At 41.7% G+C, this 16,331-nt stretch overlaps 1 protein-coding gene across 1 annotated transcript in view; it reads right to left on the bottom strand.

Moving 5' to 3' along the window:
• spock1 (SPARC (osteonectin), cwcv and kazal like domains proteoglycan 1) overlaps positions 1-16,331 on the bottom strand; it is an 80,682-nt gene that overhangs the window by 20,303 nt on the left and 44,048 nt on the right. Inside the window, exon 5 of the mRNA XM_076103474.1 lies at positions 9,723-9,803. Coding sequence (XP_075959589.1) covers positions 9,723-9,803 — 81 coding nt within the window. The remainder of the gene's footprint in view (positions 1-9,722; positions 9,804-16,331) is intronic.

Genomic DNA, 16,331 nt, shown 5'->3' with positions numbered 1-16,331 from the left:
AAACATCAAGCTTTTGGTTTTCCAGCTGGCCCTTTGTTACGTTCTACTAACTGAAGCAGGAAGAAAAATAATGAGTTGGCGAAAAAGACGGAGAAGAAGAATGGTAATAGGTATGAAGTGAACATTTGAGTTTTCCGCAGTGTGAGCTTCCTAATGAGAACTATTTTCTCTGAGCGTCAACCCCATCTTTTTCCAAATCAATCTCCACAGTGACATTATTGCCGTGAACAGCCAAGCACAGCTGGCTGGTATCCAGGGTGACAAAAGATCAAAGCAGCTCATTGATTCGGAGCATTGTGTCATTTCACACTAGGCTAACAGAACAAACCAACTTCCATTTGACAGACAAAAGAAAAAAGACGGAAGAGGTGAAAAAGACACAATGGCAGTAAAAGAGAGAGACGAGAGCTTTTTTTTTTCACCATCACGGACCACATCTTAATAAAATGAGGAAGTATCAGGTGTTGAGGATGGAAGAATGGATGTGAGGAAGGAGATGAACGTGGAGGAGCAAGTTGACCATTTTGGTCAGTCATGGACAGATCTATTGTAGAAGAAGAGGACGCTCACTGGGGGAGATCCATCTCAGGAGTTTAGGAGATTAAAAATAATCAACAGACCTAAATTGAGCTGAGGTGAGCATGAGCTTGACAGACTTTATTGAGATTGTTGGATGAATGTAGGAGCAGTAGGCCCGAGATGACCAATGACCAAAGACTTGAGTGGTTAGATCTGAGATACCCAGTCTGGCTGCTGTGGAAGCTGCGCCAATGCGGAAGAAATGGCTGGAATGGTGTTGTGAAGTATTTATCCTGTTTTGGTAAGAAAGAGTGCAGTGAGTCTCACAGCAACATCTATGGAATGTAGCATACTGTATGAGAGAGTCAGAAGTATGAATGGTGATGTCAAAAACATTTGGGCACCAGGGAAGGATCGGAGAGGCATTGGGGAGAGGGGTGAAAAAGTATAGACTAATAGGACATGAAGGAGGAGGCGAGGAAGAGCCTTGGTTAGCCTGTGGTGGGGCCCCTTGGGTTGTTGGGTGGGGCTCTTGGGTTGCTGTGTTGACTGAGAAATATTGGGAGGAGCAGAGGCCGTATTGATTTGTACAGCTGAGGGAAGGGATGGGAGTATGAAATGCTGTGTGAACACAGGGAGGATAAGAATGAAGAAATAAGCTGAGAAAGGTCAGCTGTGGCTGCTCCACAGAGAGAGCAGAGAAGGAACAGACGACCTTCCCCGCGCTATGGGGCGGGTGGGGGGTGGGGGGGGTAAGGGAAGTTGCAGATGACGAGAGGGTTGAAGCCGGCTCTTGCGACTATGTCGGCCCCGACTCTTGGCTCTCACAGACGGAGGAAAGGAAAGACTCTAGACTGGTGGTCATGGTGACCCTGTCACCAAGCTGATGTAAGAGATCAAAGACACAGTGGGTATTTAGTCACAGACAGAGACCACATCCTGTCACCACAGTAAACGAACTAATAACGATTTCAAATCCAAAGTTAATTAGGACTGAGCACAGAGTGTACGGATCAAAGCCATGCGTCACATACAAGTCATTAGCACGTGGCTAACATTATATAATGACAGTGGCCTTGTCTCCATTAGGGGCTGTTTGAGCCACAGCTGGTGTCTGCTGTGAACATCAACTAGTTTCTGACCTGATCACACACTGCGCTGCAGTTTACATGCTGCTTTATCAGCGTTAAATCAGAGAGAGAGAGAGAGTCATGCACGATGGCAGTTCTTTTGTCTCCACTTGCAGTAAGGCTGTAATCTCAACAACCATCAAAGAATGAACGAACACCTACAAATATCAGCTCTTAACGTACATAACTTTGAAAATATCTGGAGCTGTCGATGCACATGGCAGAGCTTTCTTTATCTTTATGAATGAACACACACAATAAAGATGGTGACTGTTAGATAGTCTCATGGGAAGCGCAGTTTCCACATCTGTTATAACTGAGCAACACCCTTGTTTCCTTACAATGTTTTAAAACACACACACAGATACAAAAACGCATTACAAGCCCGCGTGCCCTCTCATATTCTCCAGAATGCCGAGAGATGATATGTCAACCTTCCTCCTGATGGCTGTCTGATCTGTGTGTTTCTATCGCCCGCTTATTTGTCCTCACCTCCATCTATCAGTGCTGCAGGAAATTCATCTTATTTCACTTCGCTGCAAAATGACTTTATCACCGCGAGGAAATGAGAGATGAAGGGAGAGCGGAGAGGAGGCGCCGAGGAAAAAGGAGGCTCGTATCTGGTTAACAGGACTGGTGGACAATTTAGGATTAGTGCGTGACCTCCGCTCACAGACAAATTGGAAATCAGACACACACATACAAATGAGCAAGTGAGTTTGTGCACTTACACACAGAAGTACAGAAAGCACCACATGTAGATGATTACACAGATACTTTATCATAAACAGCAAAAAGAGACAATGCCTCTCTGAATGTAAAATTGTTTTCAGCTGACTGTGATTTGAAAATGTAAGGTATCGATGAAGAGAGGGGAGGAGAGGAAAGGAAAGGAGCGAAAAGAAGAGAAAAGAGAAGAAACGAGGAGAGGAAAGGAGAAAATGACAGGATGAAGAGGGGGAGGAGGAGGCAGGGAAGAGAGGCGAATGGAAGAGTGTAGGGTAAAAGAGAGTTTTATCCATCTATTTAAAGCTCGAGTGAGCAGCATTGCCGGTTAAACCAGCCAATCAATTGTAATGCAGAAGAACTGCAGCACACTCTTGCCACCTCTCTTTCACTTTCCTCGAGACCAGTCTCTCACCTCCTTTTATTCCCCTCCCTTCTTTCTAATCTTAAGTATGACATTATTCTCATCCGTGTTTGTGTGCGTGTGAATAAGACAATATTCATGAGCAATACAACTTGACACGCCTATTGCATATCCATTCATTCCGAAGTGCCAAGTAAAACACATTTTCACACTCAAACCCACATTTTTACCTTGAAAATGTTATTGATTTATGTAAATGAACAAGCTTGTCTGTTGCTGATAAGATGTTGCCAAATGTACAAGTGTGAAGGATTTGTATGTGTGTGTGTGTGTGTGAAGTAAATATTATGATTCTTCATCAGACACTGCTTCACAGAGAAACTGTGGAGACGCAGTGCTTTGGAATTGGTAGGTGATAAAGGAGGAAATGTGTGTCATGTGTGCATTCTCTATAATGTTACAGCTACAGTTTGTGAGGACGAACAACAGCTGTACACACGGACACCACTACCAATTAGTGTAGCCACTGTCGACTGATGACCCCTGGATGATGTGCTACCAGTCTGTAGGAGTGAGACGGATGGAAGACTTGACAAGAGTAGCAAGGGCACAAGACAACAGCAGATCATTAACAAGTGAACAGAAATGTCCTCAGACTGAATTCAAAGTGGGCACATTTGCACCTCTCTGTCTCTGAAACTGACAGAGTTTAGTGCTGGTTGTCGTTTTCAAACATATTTTGCGGTGTAAGATCTTTAAACTAATATGTATTTCAGTCAGAAACCATTTGAACCAAATGGTCAATTTGTTGTAAAATGCTCTTTAACCCTGTGAGACCAGCAGGATCGCCGGCGACCTTTGACCGGCATGTCTTTAAGGAGCTGTAGCGGGTTGCATTGGTATGTTATGCCAGCTTGTCGGGAAGGGGCCTTAATAACTTAATAAGAAATATTCACAGGGCCAAGATGTCTGAATGAAAATTGCATTCATGTGTGATGATCTTAATCCCCATAGCAGCCATTTCACATAGAGAGACCATTTTTTGAAACTTGACGTCACTGTATAAAATGACCTGTTGTGACCTCTCGGATAATTACAGCTTCATTAGACTTAATAACCACAAAGTAGAGACCATGTGCTCTAGTTCTGAGGATGTATGGCTTTCCTAGGTATATTGACAATAAGGGAGTTTCTGAACAGTTTCACAACAGAAGAAATCACAGAAAAAATGCAATTCTCGCAGAATACTCCAAATGTCAAAGGTTTTAGATATCAAATAACAGAATGGATTTATGGTGTTAATGTGGTATTAAGGGATTTTTGATCATTTTCAATTCTCGAAGGGTAAAGAAATTGTTAAATTTAGCACCAAATTTCTGTAACAAATGGTATAAATCCAAAAATTGCTAAGCCCTTTTACTTTTTCCTAAACTATTTCAATTCAATAGTTCATTTTTAGTTCTGATTTATGACTAGAACAACTTGACACATACTGCTGAGCTGCATCTCAAATGCATCTTCAGGTTCCCAGCTTCCAGATGATGTATCTGGCATCTACTGTTGACCTGCTATCTCCACCTAAATAGACCAGACAATGGGTCTGTGTGAATGTTGGTCTTTAAGTGTTGATGAAGCTCTCAAAGAATTTGTAGTTTTTGACAGCTGTCAAAGGACTGATATTGTACAGTGCAGCCTTGTGAGAGTTTTACAATCAGGCTTTTAAAAAAATCTGTTGACATGGACACCTCCTGGCTGTTGTACATTTCACTGCTGGGTTGCAGCAGGCTTTGAAAGTGCTGCTGTTGCTGCAAATGCAGCATCATCCCAGCTACCATCTGGTCAGATCTGCTTTTATATACTGGGGGGGGGAATCAATATACTTCATGGTTGGTAGCTCATGTTCAGCGAGTACAGCAAGAACATAAAAGAAGATATATTCCCTGCTCAAAAGTGGTGCTGCTTCTTAGGAAAAATAAAATGTATAGCTAAACATGAAGAACAAAGTAATTTTCATTAAGCTCATGTGAAATTATGTCCATATACAGTGTGTATCTGAAAGGGATGTAAAGGGACATGTGAAGGTATATGGTTTTAATAAAAGTCTCACCAGCTCTCCTCACCATGTCTCAGCTATCGTAGCTTTGTTCCTCTGTGCGTCTATAGGTTTGGCTGTGTTACAATAATCTGTCATTCTGCCCTCGCTCTGCCTTCCTGCCATTACCACAGTGACACTGCTGCTCTTGCTCTATTGTACCTCCATTTCCCTAACTGTGGATGAAGTAGGTTCATTGACTTCCATGCCTTTTTCCTCTCTCCCTCCATCCCTCCAGCAAACACAGCCAGCCAGAGGAGAGCTGGAAACATACTGTTAGAATAATGTTATTCAGTTTAGTTAGTTCTGATGCAGCAGTTATTTGACTTGTGCAGATGTCAAGCTTTCAAACAATGGATAGTTGATTTTGGCATGAAAACAATTTTTCATGGCAGATTGGCTGATTTACACACTTGACCTGACAGTTTCGCAAAATAGTAATACCCATGTGTAGTTTTTCAACACATATGTTAGACTGTACGTCCAACAAAGTGTTTCTCGTCCCTTTGACTCCTGAGGTTAGTTGTAGCGAAGACTGAAAGTTGTATTTTTGTGATTAAATTACATCCAGTGTTTTTTAAATGGATACTCTCAATTGGATACCGTGGGGGAATTTCAGCGTGCATTACTTTGCAATCCACAAGGTCATGGTGTGATTCATTCCTTCACAGGGAAAATGTAGAACCAGTCTACATTAACTGAATCACTTTTAATTGCATTAGAGTGGCAGTGATGCTGTATTGTTGAACTGTTATTCATTAAGTCAAGTTGCACTTCTGGCGGTTTATAGTCTAAAGTGTGCTCCTTTAAAACATTCCTGTACGATCCAACCCTGCACATAACTCCCAGACATTTAATTGCAGCAATGCACTTTATACTTGAAGCTGTAACATTTTATGACAATTAAAGTTGACAGTAAATTGCCCTACTCAACCACTCTTGTTGTCTCGTGAAGAATAGAATTGTTCTCCCTCTTTCTTCCACCCTTAATGCTCCTGATGAGAAAAGTGTCCAGAGAAGAGAAGGGTAAGATAAAACACTCTTCCTGTGTCCTCTAATACTGGACGGAGGCCAGAATGGAATGCAGTGATTGGATAATAAAGATAGTCAGAGTCCAATAGAAGAGACCACATCGCCAACAAACTCTGTCCTGAGAGAAGAGGGTGACCTCAAATGAATTGCTGCTGAGCTGGACATGGGTCAACGGGGTGTTTTTCGTAATCTGTGTGTATGGGTGTGTGTGCTCCTTTATCGTCACTGTGCTCCATTGCTCTCCTCAGCCACTGTTTCTAATAGCAAGTAAAATAAACACGTTTTAAATTAAATAAACAAGAGCTTCAACAATCATTCACAGAGGACCGATTCTTGACTGTTATTTGAAAAATGAGCATCTCTTTCAGGCTTTTATAAACTAATTAAAAAGGTGTTTCTTCTCTTTCACCTGGGGGGCTACAACGAGAAAACAAGAGATGGAGAAAGAGAGGGAGAGAACAGAAAGACAAACAGATCAGGAGGAAATAAAACCCCTTCTCTCTCTGCTGTGTGATCGTTCCTCTGGGTCTGACTATTTGGCCTACGAGAGGCACTGAAGCGATGGATGACAGTGAGGAATGATGGAAGGATGAAAGCACAGAGAGGGCCTCGGGGAGGACGCAGTGATAGAACGGGTTCACCAGCCATAAAATTAATTATTGAAAACATGAGAAAATCATATTATTGTGGATGGAACTGAAATAGAGAAGATAAACAGGCTGTATCGGTTTGAATGTCAGAGAAGAAGCTGCAGTGGCTTACAGGAGGAAAATATCTGGAGAGGGAGAAACACTATTGACTATCGCCTACAATGAATATTCATCACTGCCACACAACCATTGTACACACAACAGCACATCTGCACACACATACTTGATTGTGAAGAGCCCTAAGACAGTATGTTTGTGAAGCTGATGCTGGCAGCATAGCATTTGTAACGGAACAGCATAAAAGTACATAATCAAAAAGCCTTTGAAGACAGCTTCAGAGCAAAGGAGCAAAGGTGCATGTGTACGTAATAGAGCGTTCATTTCAGGTGGAAGCTGCTAGTTGTTACAGTTAAAAAAAAAAATAGTACATAAACTGTTCCGCTTAAAGTGTGTTTATAATTCATGGAAAATGGAGTGAGCAGAAGTAAAATAGAATATGCATGAAATAGGCTTGTTTAGAGGCAACATCCACACACACACACGCACACACACACACACACACAGACTGTGTGTGTGTGTGTGTGTGTGTGTGTGTTTGCCTCTGACTGATCTAAGAACTCACCAGAATCTTCACCTCTTCCTGCTACCTTCCTCCAATCGATTAAAGCTACTGGATTTTTGTCCAGTTGTTAATGTCAGGGTTAGAAGTGAATGGCCTGCAGCAGTGCAGGAGGAAAAGGTTTTCTTTTATTCATTCATGATTTTTATTTTGCACTTGTACAATGTCTAGTGGTCTATTTTCTTTCTTTCTTTCATAACTGACCATGTGTTGCTGCCAGACAAGGAGTTTGTATCAGTTTGACCTTTAGTCAAATTCAGGAGAGGTTACAATGAAAGACCACACGCTTGACACACAGCCTGATTCTTTGTCTCATTGACATTGTCTCTTCCTCTTTTTCCTCTGTCACACACACACACACACACACACACACACACACACACACACACACACACACACACACACACATGCACAGGTGGATGACAGATCTGGCCTCTTGTCTCACCTTCAATGTCAGGGATAATTAAATGCTTTTGCTCTGTCCTAGACTGAGGCATTCATTAATCTGAAGGGTGGGTGTGTGTGTGTGTGTGTGTGTGTGTGAGAGAGAGAGAGAGAGATCATGCATGAGAATGAGTATCAGAGCCTTGTATCTCTTCTACTGTACCTCCATCTACTCTCCTCTCCTGTTATTATCCTCTCACATTCACTATATAAATCATACTCAAAAACAAATATGACAAACCAAAGCTCTGCATAACCATTAGAATCACCCTTTTACCTAAAGTGTGACGAATAGGAGAAAGACCAGACGATATTCATTTAATCTAGTTTAAAAACCCTTTTCAATCTCCTCTTTCTTGACAGGTTTTGTGCTGATCTGAACACAATATGCCCCCAGCAGGACTCCTACACCACACCACATACCAGAGAAGAGCGGAGAGTGAAATGATACTACACGTGATCGGAAATCTCACATTTAGCTCCATTTAAAAAGGGAAAAAATGAGTACGGTTTGTTTAGCACATGTGGGCTCAACACCGGTGACTCACTTCGTTTCTACATGAGCTTTTGACATTTCTGGCTTTCACCACTCACTGCCTGACATGTTCACTTATTTTTCGTAACAAAAGCATTCTCATGTGCTTCAATTTAAATCTTTGAATCTCTACAACATAATTCCCTGAAAACTGAAAGAGACGTAGCTCTGCTGTGTTGTAAATGTTTCATCAGAGCTGATAACAAGAGAAACTTGTAAATAACAAAACCTTCACCCCAGACCACAACATCTGTGTTTGAACTGACTCCAGTACACGAAGAGGCTCAGGGAAAGAGACGCTATTTATTCAGGCTGAATCTCACAGCAGCACAATATGGCTGCGGCTCTTTTTGTAGATTCATAGGCTTTGATACTGTGGATTACTGTATGTTACCATGCAGCTTATCTCCCATTGAATTAGATCAAAACATGTGTAATTGGTTTTGTAATTACCTAACGAACAGAACACAATGTCTGCATCCGTCGCATTTCTAATTTGCATTTGATTTACCAATCGGTTCCGCATCTAGTTTTCCATTTGCCAACTCATCAACTGATTTCAGCAGTAGTCTGGAGCCTTGTTGTGGCTTCAACCAGGATTCACGAACGTTCAATGGCGTTCAGGTAAGTGGACCCGAGAGCCGTGTTCAATCAGTCTTGTGTTTTCCACCATGACACAGAGTACACGGGGGAGGGATTAATTCATCCATTTCATATCACCTTTTAGTAAATTATGTTATTCGGCTAATTACGAATCACAGTAGATCGATTAGTCAGGCTAAATGCTAAAAAAACAACCTAAATATATGCGGTGCTGTATATATACAAATATGATGCTCACATGCATAAATATTTTGTACTCTTATAGCGAGTACAAAAATAGAAGACAAAAACTGAATGTAGGTAAGTTAACTGCATACATTTTCCATATACTGCAGAGTTCAATTGAAATGTTACCGATGGTAATTTAAAGCAATATACAGTAATTCAGCCCACTACACCCACGTTAGCTTGTTAAAGTCTGCTAAGCTGCACAAACACCAGAAGTGACAGGTATTCTGCTGTGTTCTGAAGAGAGAAATCTTTACTCGAGTACATCACTGCTCACTTGCTAAATCTCAAATTACAATATTTGTGTTAGCCTGCACTGACAGACCATGGTGGTCGTACTCAAGCTAACCCTGGAAATAGCTGCATGTTACTGACGGGGCTAGCTTTGATCATCCTGTGTGCATTCGCCATGCTCTATCTGGTTCAGACGACGAGCTGCGAGCTTGGTTATCTCTCTCTTCCACACTGTCATCTCTGCACACAACCTGAGACAGTGTGGATAACTAATTGTGCTAAACACTGCTGTATTATATCCACTGTTTTATAGGATCTGCAGCTGAGACGGCAGCGCGGAATAATTTAAACTCAGTGTAAATGAATGCAGCATTCTGTTGTGAAACATCAATGACCGGCTATAAGAGTATTTCTTTCTCATTAAACCTGGTAATCTGCAATGATCCGACTCTCACTATTTTAGGACAAATAGGCCTACATCAGCACTGAGATAGCCCAACAACACATAGATATCAGAAATAAATGAGATTATGTTGCCGAACTCACCATCCTGGACTGTCTTCTTGGCTGAGCCAGAGGGAGCTTTAGTTCCCGGGTCTCCATATCTGCCAGGTTCAGCCTCTCCCTCTAAAGAAAGACATGAAAAAAACAACAACATAATGATTAAAATAGTTAATACATGCTTAAAATAATAGTTAAACATTTTTTCAAAAATACTTATTTGTGTTAGATGTTAGGTTACTGTTTTTGTACGGATTAAATATAAGAGATAAAGTTCATTACTATGGTTTGGAGCTGCTGGCTTAGTTTTGAACTTTGGTGAGAGCCAAGCTAGCTGTTCAACTCTACTTCCTGTCTTTACTAAACTAAGCTAATCGCCTCATCCAGCTCTGTACGCCTACTTAATGCAGAGACATGTATCAGTTTTCTCATCTAACTCAGGTCCCCAATTCCCAATTCGTTTTGATATGATGCTTTTAATATCCTGAAAGACGGACTTAGCGGTGCTGCAAAGTGACACAAACATTATTTGTCTCGTCTGGGAGGAATAATCATGGCAGCATCACTGAGGAGCGCAAAAACAAGTAGAATCAGCCAAGGGAAAGCACAGTAATGCACCTATCCATCTTAATACAAAAACACTAATCCATCCTCCCTCTTACACACACACTGCAGTACAACATCCACTATGGAAGCAGGCCAGTGGTGGCACAACCTCAGGGCGGGAGCACAGCAGCCAAACACTGAGGTACAGGGAGTTTGTCATGTCTGTCCGTAGGCTGTGCCATTAACACCCTGCGATGATTAACTCCCAAACACATCCGTGTACTGTATTTATATTTAACAGGGGTAAGCAACCTTTGGCAGGCATGCCACCATTGGCAGGCAGTAGCTCAACCAATGGCACCCTAGCAATAAGTGTGCAAGAGTTTGTTGGAAATGTTGAGGTGCCCTCTCAGTGGTAGTTTGATTGCCTTATTCATCCACCTGCCCTACTCGGCCTCTCATTGGCTAATACTCATTGCCTTGCTGTTTTTATTGCTGAAGATTGGTGGAAAGTTGGTGTAGGGTTAATGATTTCAACTCAGGTGTTTTCATAATGATAATATATAGTGCTCTCGTATTATTACAATGTCCTGATTTTGGGAGAGAATTTTTTCTTTTTTAAACGTTGCGATGCACTTTGCCTTTATGTATGGACAAAAATACAGAGATGTATGTGTGTGGAGGTAAAAGTGAACTTTTTTTTCCCAATACGCCCTCTATTCATTATTCTTTCACTGTTTCCTCTTGATCCTCTTTGCCAGACCTTTCTCCTCCTCATTATTGGATGACTTTCTTATCTCTTGAGTTACCCTCTGTGCAGGCAATCTCTCTCAAGTGCTCTCTAGGCCGTGTACATCTTTGTGTCTCCTCCCTCGAGAATCTCCGATGCCACTGTCACTTTCACAAGCTGGCATTTAGCCTGAGGACTTGTGCCGGGATCGCTACCAGCGGCTGTCAACTCACATCCTCTGAAGTTTATTTATCCTAATTTACGATGATCACAGGAGGCTCTATTGTCTACGGGGCACAAAGGGCATGAATGAAAACAGACATACAAACACGCACATAGCTTCCCTCTATGTGATCTACTGTTGTGTGTATCTCGCCTTCATAACAGCCTGTTCAGCAATGTTCACAACACTGCAGTCCATTGATTCACGGGTTCATTTTGAGTTTGTTGTTGGTTTTGGCTCTGTCCTTCTAAACTGGAAGTGCACGGCAGCAACAATCCACTCTACTCACTGTGGCTCCATCTGCTAACATTTACCCTTTATTAATCACCATTTATCTCGGCACTAGTTCCTCAGGGCCTATTCTTCCGAACCAATTCTTCTTTTGCATCCTAAACAGAAATTGAACTGCTCTGCTGATATGATAGCTTTCATCTGTTCATTAAATTAACAATACTCTCGGTGTGATTGTGTGTACTACCTTCCGGGTGCGTCTCAGCAGGCTCCAGGTATCATTGATTACCATCCGTGTGTGTGACTAGTTAATTCACTGCATTCGCCTGGAATCACTGTAGCGTGTACGTGTGCGTTTCAGCTGATAGTCCCATTTATGTGTTAAGACTCCACACTGCGAGCGCTCACCCCTCTGAGAGAGCGAGATAAGAGCTGAGCCGAGGGTCGTGGATATCGAGTCCCTTTTTATGATGTGGCCAACAAGCCATTAAAATCAGAGCGGTAAACAATGTTTAAAGAACGCCTGGGGAGGGAACTACAAACCCTTAGCACATTAGACTGAAATGAGATATTTGTTCTTGCTCCAGCTCACACTCCATTTAATACACAGACCTGAGGTGCTCACTGTTGTTTGTTGCCCTATCTGTCTCTTTTCTTATCAGTTTCCCTCTATCTAATTCTTTAAGCGTCTCCAGGCGCAGATCAAAGATGGTTATATATGAGCATATATTAAGAAGAAGGGACAGAGTTTGGGGAGATTAAAGATGGACCGATGAGGGATGGGAGCAGACAGACAGCATATCTTCACAGAGGCCGAGGCTCAGTCAGTTGGAGAAATAGCTGATGAAATATACAACGACGAACACTCTGCTGGGAAAACACAATGTCACGTCTAATCAGGCTGATTGGCAATTTGGAAGCTCCAGATTTTCTAGGCTTTTGTTTGCGGAAGCTACTGCCAAGCCAGAGTGCATCACAAATGGCTTCCGTTTCCGCTGCCAACATGGTTCCCGTGGCAACCAGTTATTCACTACCTAATCTAATTAGGCAAACGCACAACACCTGAACATTGTGAACCTAACTTGTATTGTCTTCCCTCTGTCTTTGTCTGTATTGTGTCTTGTGAGCATTGGTTGCCAGTTTGACTCTCCTGTGCTCCTCTGGACCGGCTGTGATAATGGGGCACCGCCTGCCATTTGTAATCCTCCCTTTGACTCCCCGTCTCCATGTAATGTATTGCAATCACAGCCTCACAAAAGTGTTGGGCATGCCCATAGACAAAAGCCGAGAATGAAATAGCCAGAATACTGATTCCAACATTGCTGCCAAGGACGCTTTCTCTCCTCTTGTCTCTGTGTCTGTGCTGGGGCTTTCAGGGCAGCTCTGTAATGGTTACAGATGGGACAGAGCAGGATATAATGCAGATGTAGAAAACCAGTATTAGATAAAAATTCGTAGTTTGACTCTAGAAGAATCCTGAGCTGACCTGGTGGACACGTGGCAGTAACGTGGTGCAGCATTAAGTGTGATTACGTGGCTGCAATGCAGTTGATTCTGATTGTATCGCAGCTCAGTAAAATAAGTAAAAACTGTTAAACGACAGAAAGTGTAGCTAACAGTGAACTTCAGCTTGTATTGTATTAAGATTATTTGACAGCAGGTATTCTTTGCCTCCTTGTAAATGGGAAAAGTTAAAGTAAATGTCAGGGCATGGCTGACATTATAATGACTACAAGGCATCCGCTCTCACTCCAGATTGCTGTAGTCAGTCACAGGTGGGTGGAGAGTGAAATCAACAACCGTAGTGTGAGTGTGTGTGTGCGTGTGTGAATGTGTTTTTGAGCTTCCCTGTGTGTTTTGTACAAACAAAGAAATCCAACGTGTGTGTGTGCGCTCATATCCCTTCGTCTGCTTATATAAAAATCACAAAATATTGGATTTTGCCTCAACAATGAAAGTCATTTTGTGATTTGGAAATAAATATCAAAACAGGTTCTCTTGAGGTTTTCCACCAGCAGTTTACTGAAATGTAAAAATAAAATAAAAATGAGGAGAAGCCGTTTACTTAAATTGTATTGCCTTTATGAGGGCCGACTCTTACCTGAACCTTAGAAAAAGTTTGACAAGTTTATCTTGACACAAGGTCCTCTGAGGTTTGTCTGAAGCTTTCAACTACATCTCAAAATCTGTTCAGATGCCATTAAAGCTGGATCACAGAAAGGTAACAGCAATCTTCATTCCCTTTGAAAGGTCCAGCAAAAGCAAGTAAGTGGGCCTTGTGTTTGTACTATTTTTCAAATTTCTTTGAAAAAATGCAGACTTGTCTCAAGTTTCAGTAAAAAATAAAAACAATGTGATAAAGCAAATAATTAAACAATCCGACCTTGGAACATAATCTTACTTAACCCTATGTTGTGTGTTTAACTATATAAGTTTAGGTCAGCCAGTATTTATATTGAAAAAAAAGAGACTATATATCATTCAATATTTCGTAATTCAGCAGCCTATAAAAGGTGCAATGTGTAAGCTCTAGCCAACTGCTAAAACAAATAGTGGGCAGCATTTCACCTGCACTACTGGGTCCATACCATTTACAGTCATAAGTCATCTTTATGTTCGCTGTGTCACTAACAAGGGGCTCTACGGTCTGTGCATGTTTTGACAGTTTGTTTATTGGCTTAAATCCAAAGTGGCAAAAATACTTGAATTTTAATTTCGTCTTCCTCGTCACCAGGAGACTATTTCTCTGGGAGGAGAGCGTGAGGTAGCTCCTGCAAAATGTCTCTTATTGGTCCTGGGTATGCTTTGGGCATTGAATTGGTTCACCACGAACATGAAGCCCTGATCTGAGTAGCATATGTCTCTTTAGTCCACCCACGGAGCGAGCTGGGCTGACTGGGACACGGGCCAGTGTCACCCACACACACCTACCTCCTTACAGAGCTATAGAGCAGTGAGCACATCATGTACACGAGGCCTAACAGGTTAACCATCCATGACTGGAAACAAGTTAGTGTAGCCAAGGATTCTTCAGTCTGTCCTCATGCATAATGAAGACAAGAAGGGTTGTCACATTTAAAACTGGGGTTGGCATCATTTGAGAAACTAGTAAGCGTAAGCTGGATTTTAAAATTATCCAATTGAAAAACCCAGCCCAGTGTTGCCAACTCTTTTCTAATGAAAGCTAGCAGCTCCAAAAGTCTCTAAATCTAGCGAGAAAGTCGCCAAGTCGGCAACACTGACAGCCGGTCCTTTCAGGCCCCCCTCCAAAGCCCACTGATTCGGACCGAATGAAATGATTATTGCAGCTTAATACAGTCCTGCAACAGCCACTGAATTATTTTCTGTTTTTGTCAGAGCATTTGATTTATGGAGTTTTTGTCGGGATGTAAAGAGAATTTCAACAAATAAAAACTAAAAAGGTTTCTAAAAGACAATACCTTTCCTAGCTGTCAAATCAAAAATCAAATCCAAGCAATAGTTTCATCATATTTTCTTAATTCAGCCAAATGCAACATACTAAATATTTTAATTAAATATTAAAAAATGTTCCATCTTAGTCACAGAGATCTGACTGTGCTTGGCTAGAAACTTGAGTGATGGCAACCACGGAGCCTGTCAGCTCTGTGACCTCTACTATGAATATGTGAAGATCCCTACTGAGTTGCTGTGACATGGGCAAATTGTACTTTCTGACGGATGAAGACTGTGTAAGTGGAGCTGGAAGGGACAGCATGTTGGTTCTTACGAACGATTTCCTGCCGAGCAAAAGAAGCTGATGAAAGAAAAGAACAGAAAATGCGAGACTACAATGACACAAGGGGGGGATGTGATAATTATCACCAAACCTCATCAAATATTCATCAAATATGTTTAAAAATGACTACAACTAATTCTCGCAGGCTTTTCAGTGCATGTGTGTGTCTGTGTGTGTGTGCGTGTTCATGTCACTGTGGTATGTTGATTCACAGTCACCCATTGTTCATCATTATGTAATTTCCTTCCGATGAACTCAATACTTCAGAAACAATAGAAAACTCGCAGGCGCACGACGTGAGGCGGTGCCGAGAGAGAAATGGCCTGAAAACATGAAGAACAAAAGTGATGAGAGAATTTAGAGAAAGTGAGGATAATGTTGGAAGAACAGTCTGAAGGGAGAGAGAGACCTCTGTAACTGCAGAGTTTGAGACACACAGAAGGCAGGGTTGCAGGCACTGTATTGCTGCATGAATATATTTTGTGGGAAGCAGCACTTTATATAAGATTCTGTCGGTTTAGTAAATTGCCTGCCAGAGAAAACAGAGGGAAAATTTCGCCTCCACGGTATGCTAAGTTTGTGACTTCTTCAGTCTGCCGAGAAAATTGCATGTGAGGTTTTCTTATGCTCAACATGTGCTCCCATGTTGCTTCTACGCTGTCATATGAACAATGGATACATGGAGACAACACAGGTAACTGATTTATACCATAAAATGTTCACAAAACAACATGAATTCACATATGTTGGCGGGATCATCTATCTACCCACACTATACCATTTTAAAGCATTACCAGACATCCTACTCTGTTGGTGTTTAAAATGCATTTACAGCATCACTCACACCATACATCGCTTCTACAGCCGTATTGGTGGTGATGGAGCTTCTTAGTGTGCGAAAACGTTCAGAAAAAGCTGGAACTTAATAATAAAAGAACAAATATGGCAAATTACAGCCTTTTTCCAATTTAAAAACAAAAACAACCCTCGCTATCCCCAGGCAATCATCAAACCTACTGCCAAATGCAGATTACAGAAGTTCCATCAGATCAAAATACACATAACGAAGTACTTTAATCCACGACATCAGCTTCTAATATGCAGAGACCCTGTGTAAAATAAGGCTCTAATGTTGTTACACATTGTTAAGTCTCATAAGTCATCCAT

The sequence above is a fragment of the Anarhichas minor genome, unplaced genomic scaffold, assembly GCF_050575085.1.
Source record: "Anarhichas minor isolate MPS153535 unplaced genomic scaffold, ASM5057508v1 ptg000028l, whole genome shotgun sequence".
NCBI classification, from domain to species: domain Eukaryota; kingdom Metazoa; phylum Chordata; class Actinopteri; order Perciformes; family Anarhichadidae; genus Anarhichas; species Anarhichas minor.
Note: the sequence above shows the minus strand (reverse complement) of the source record. Positions and strands in the feature narration are given on the sequence as shown.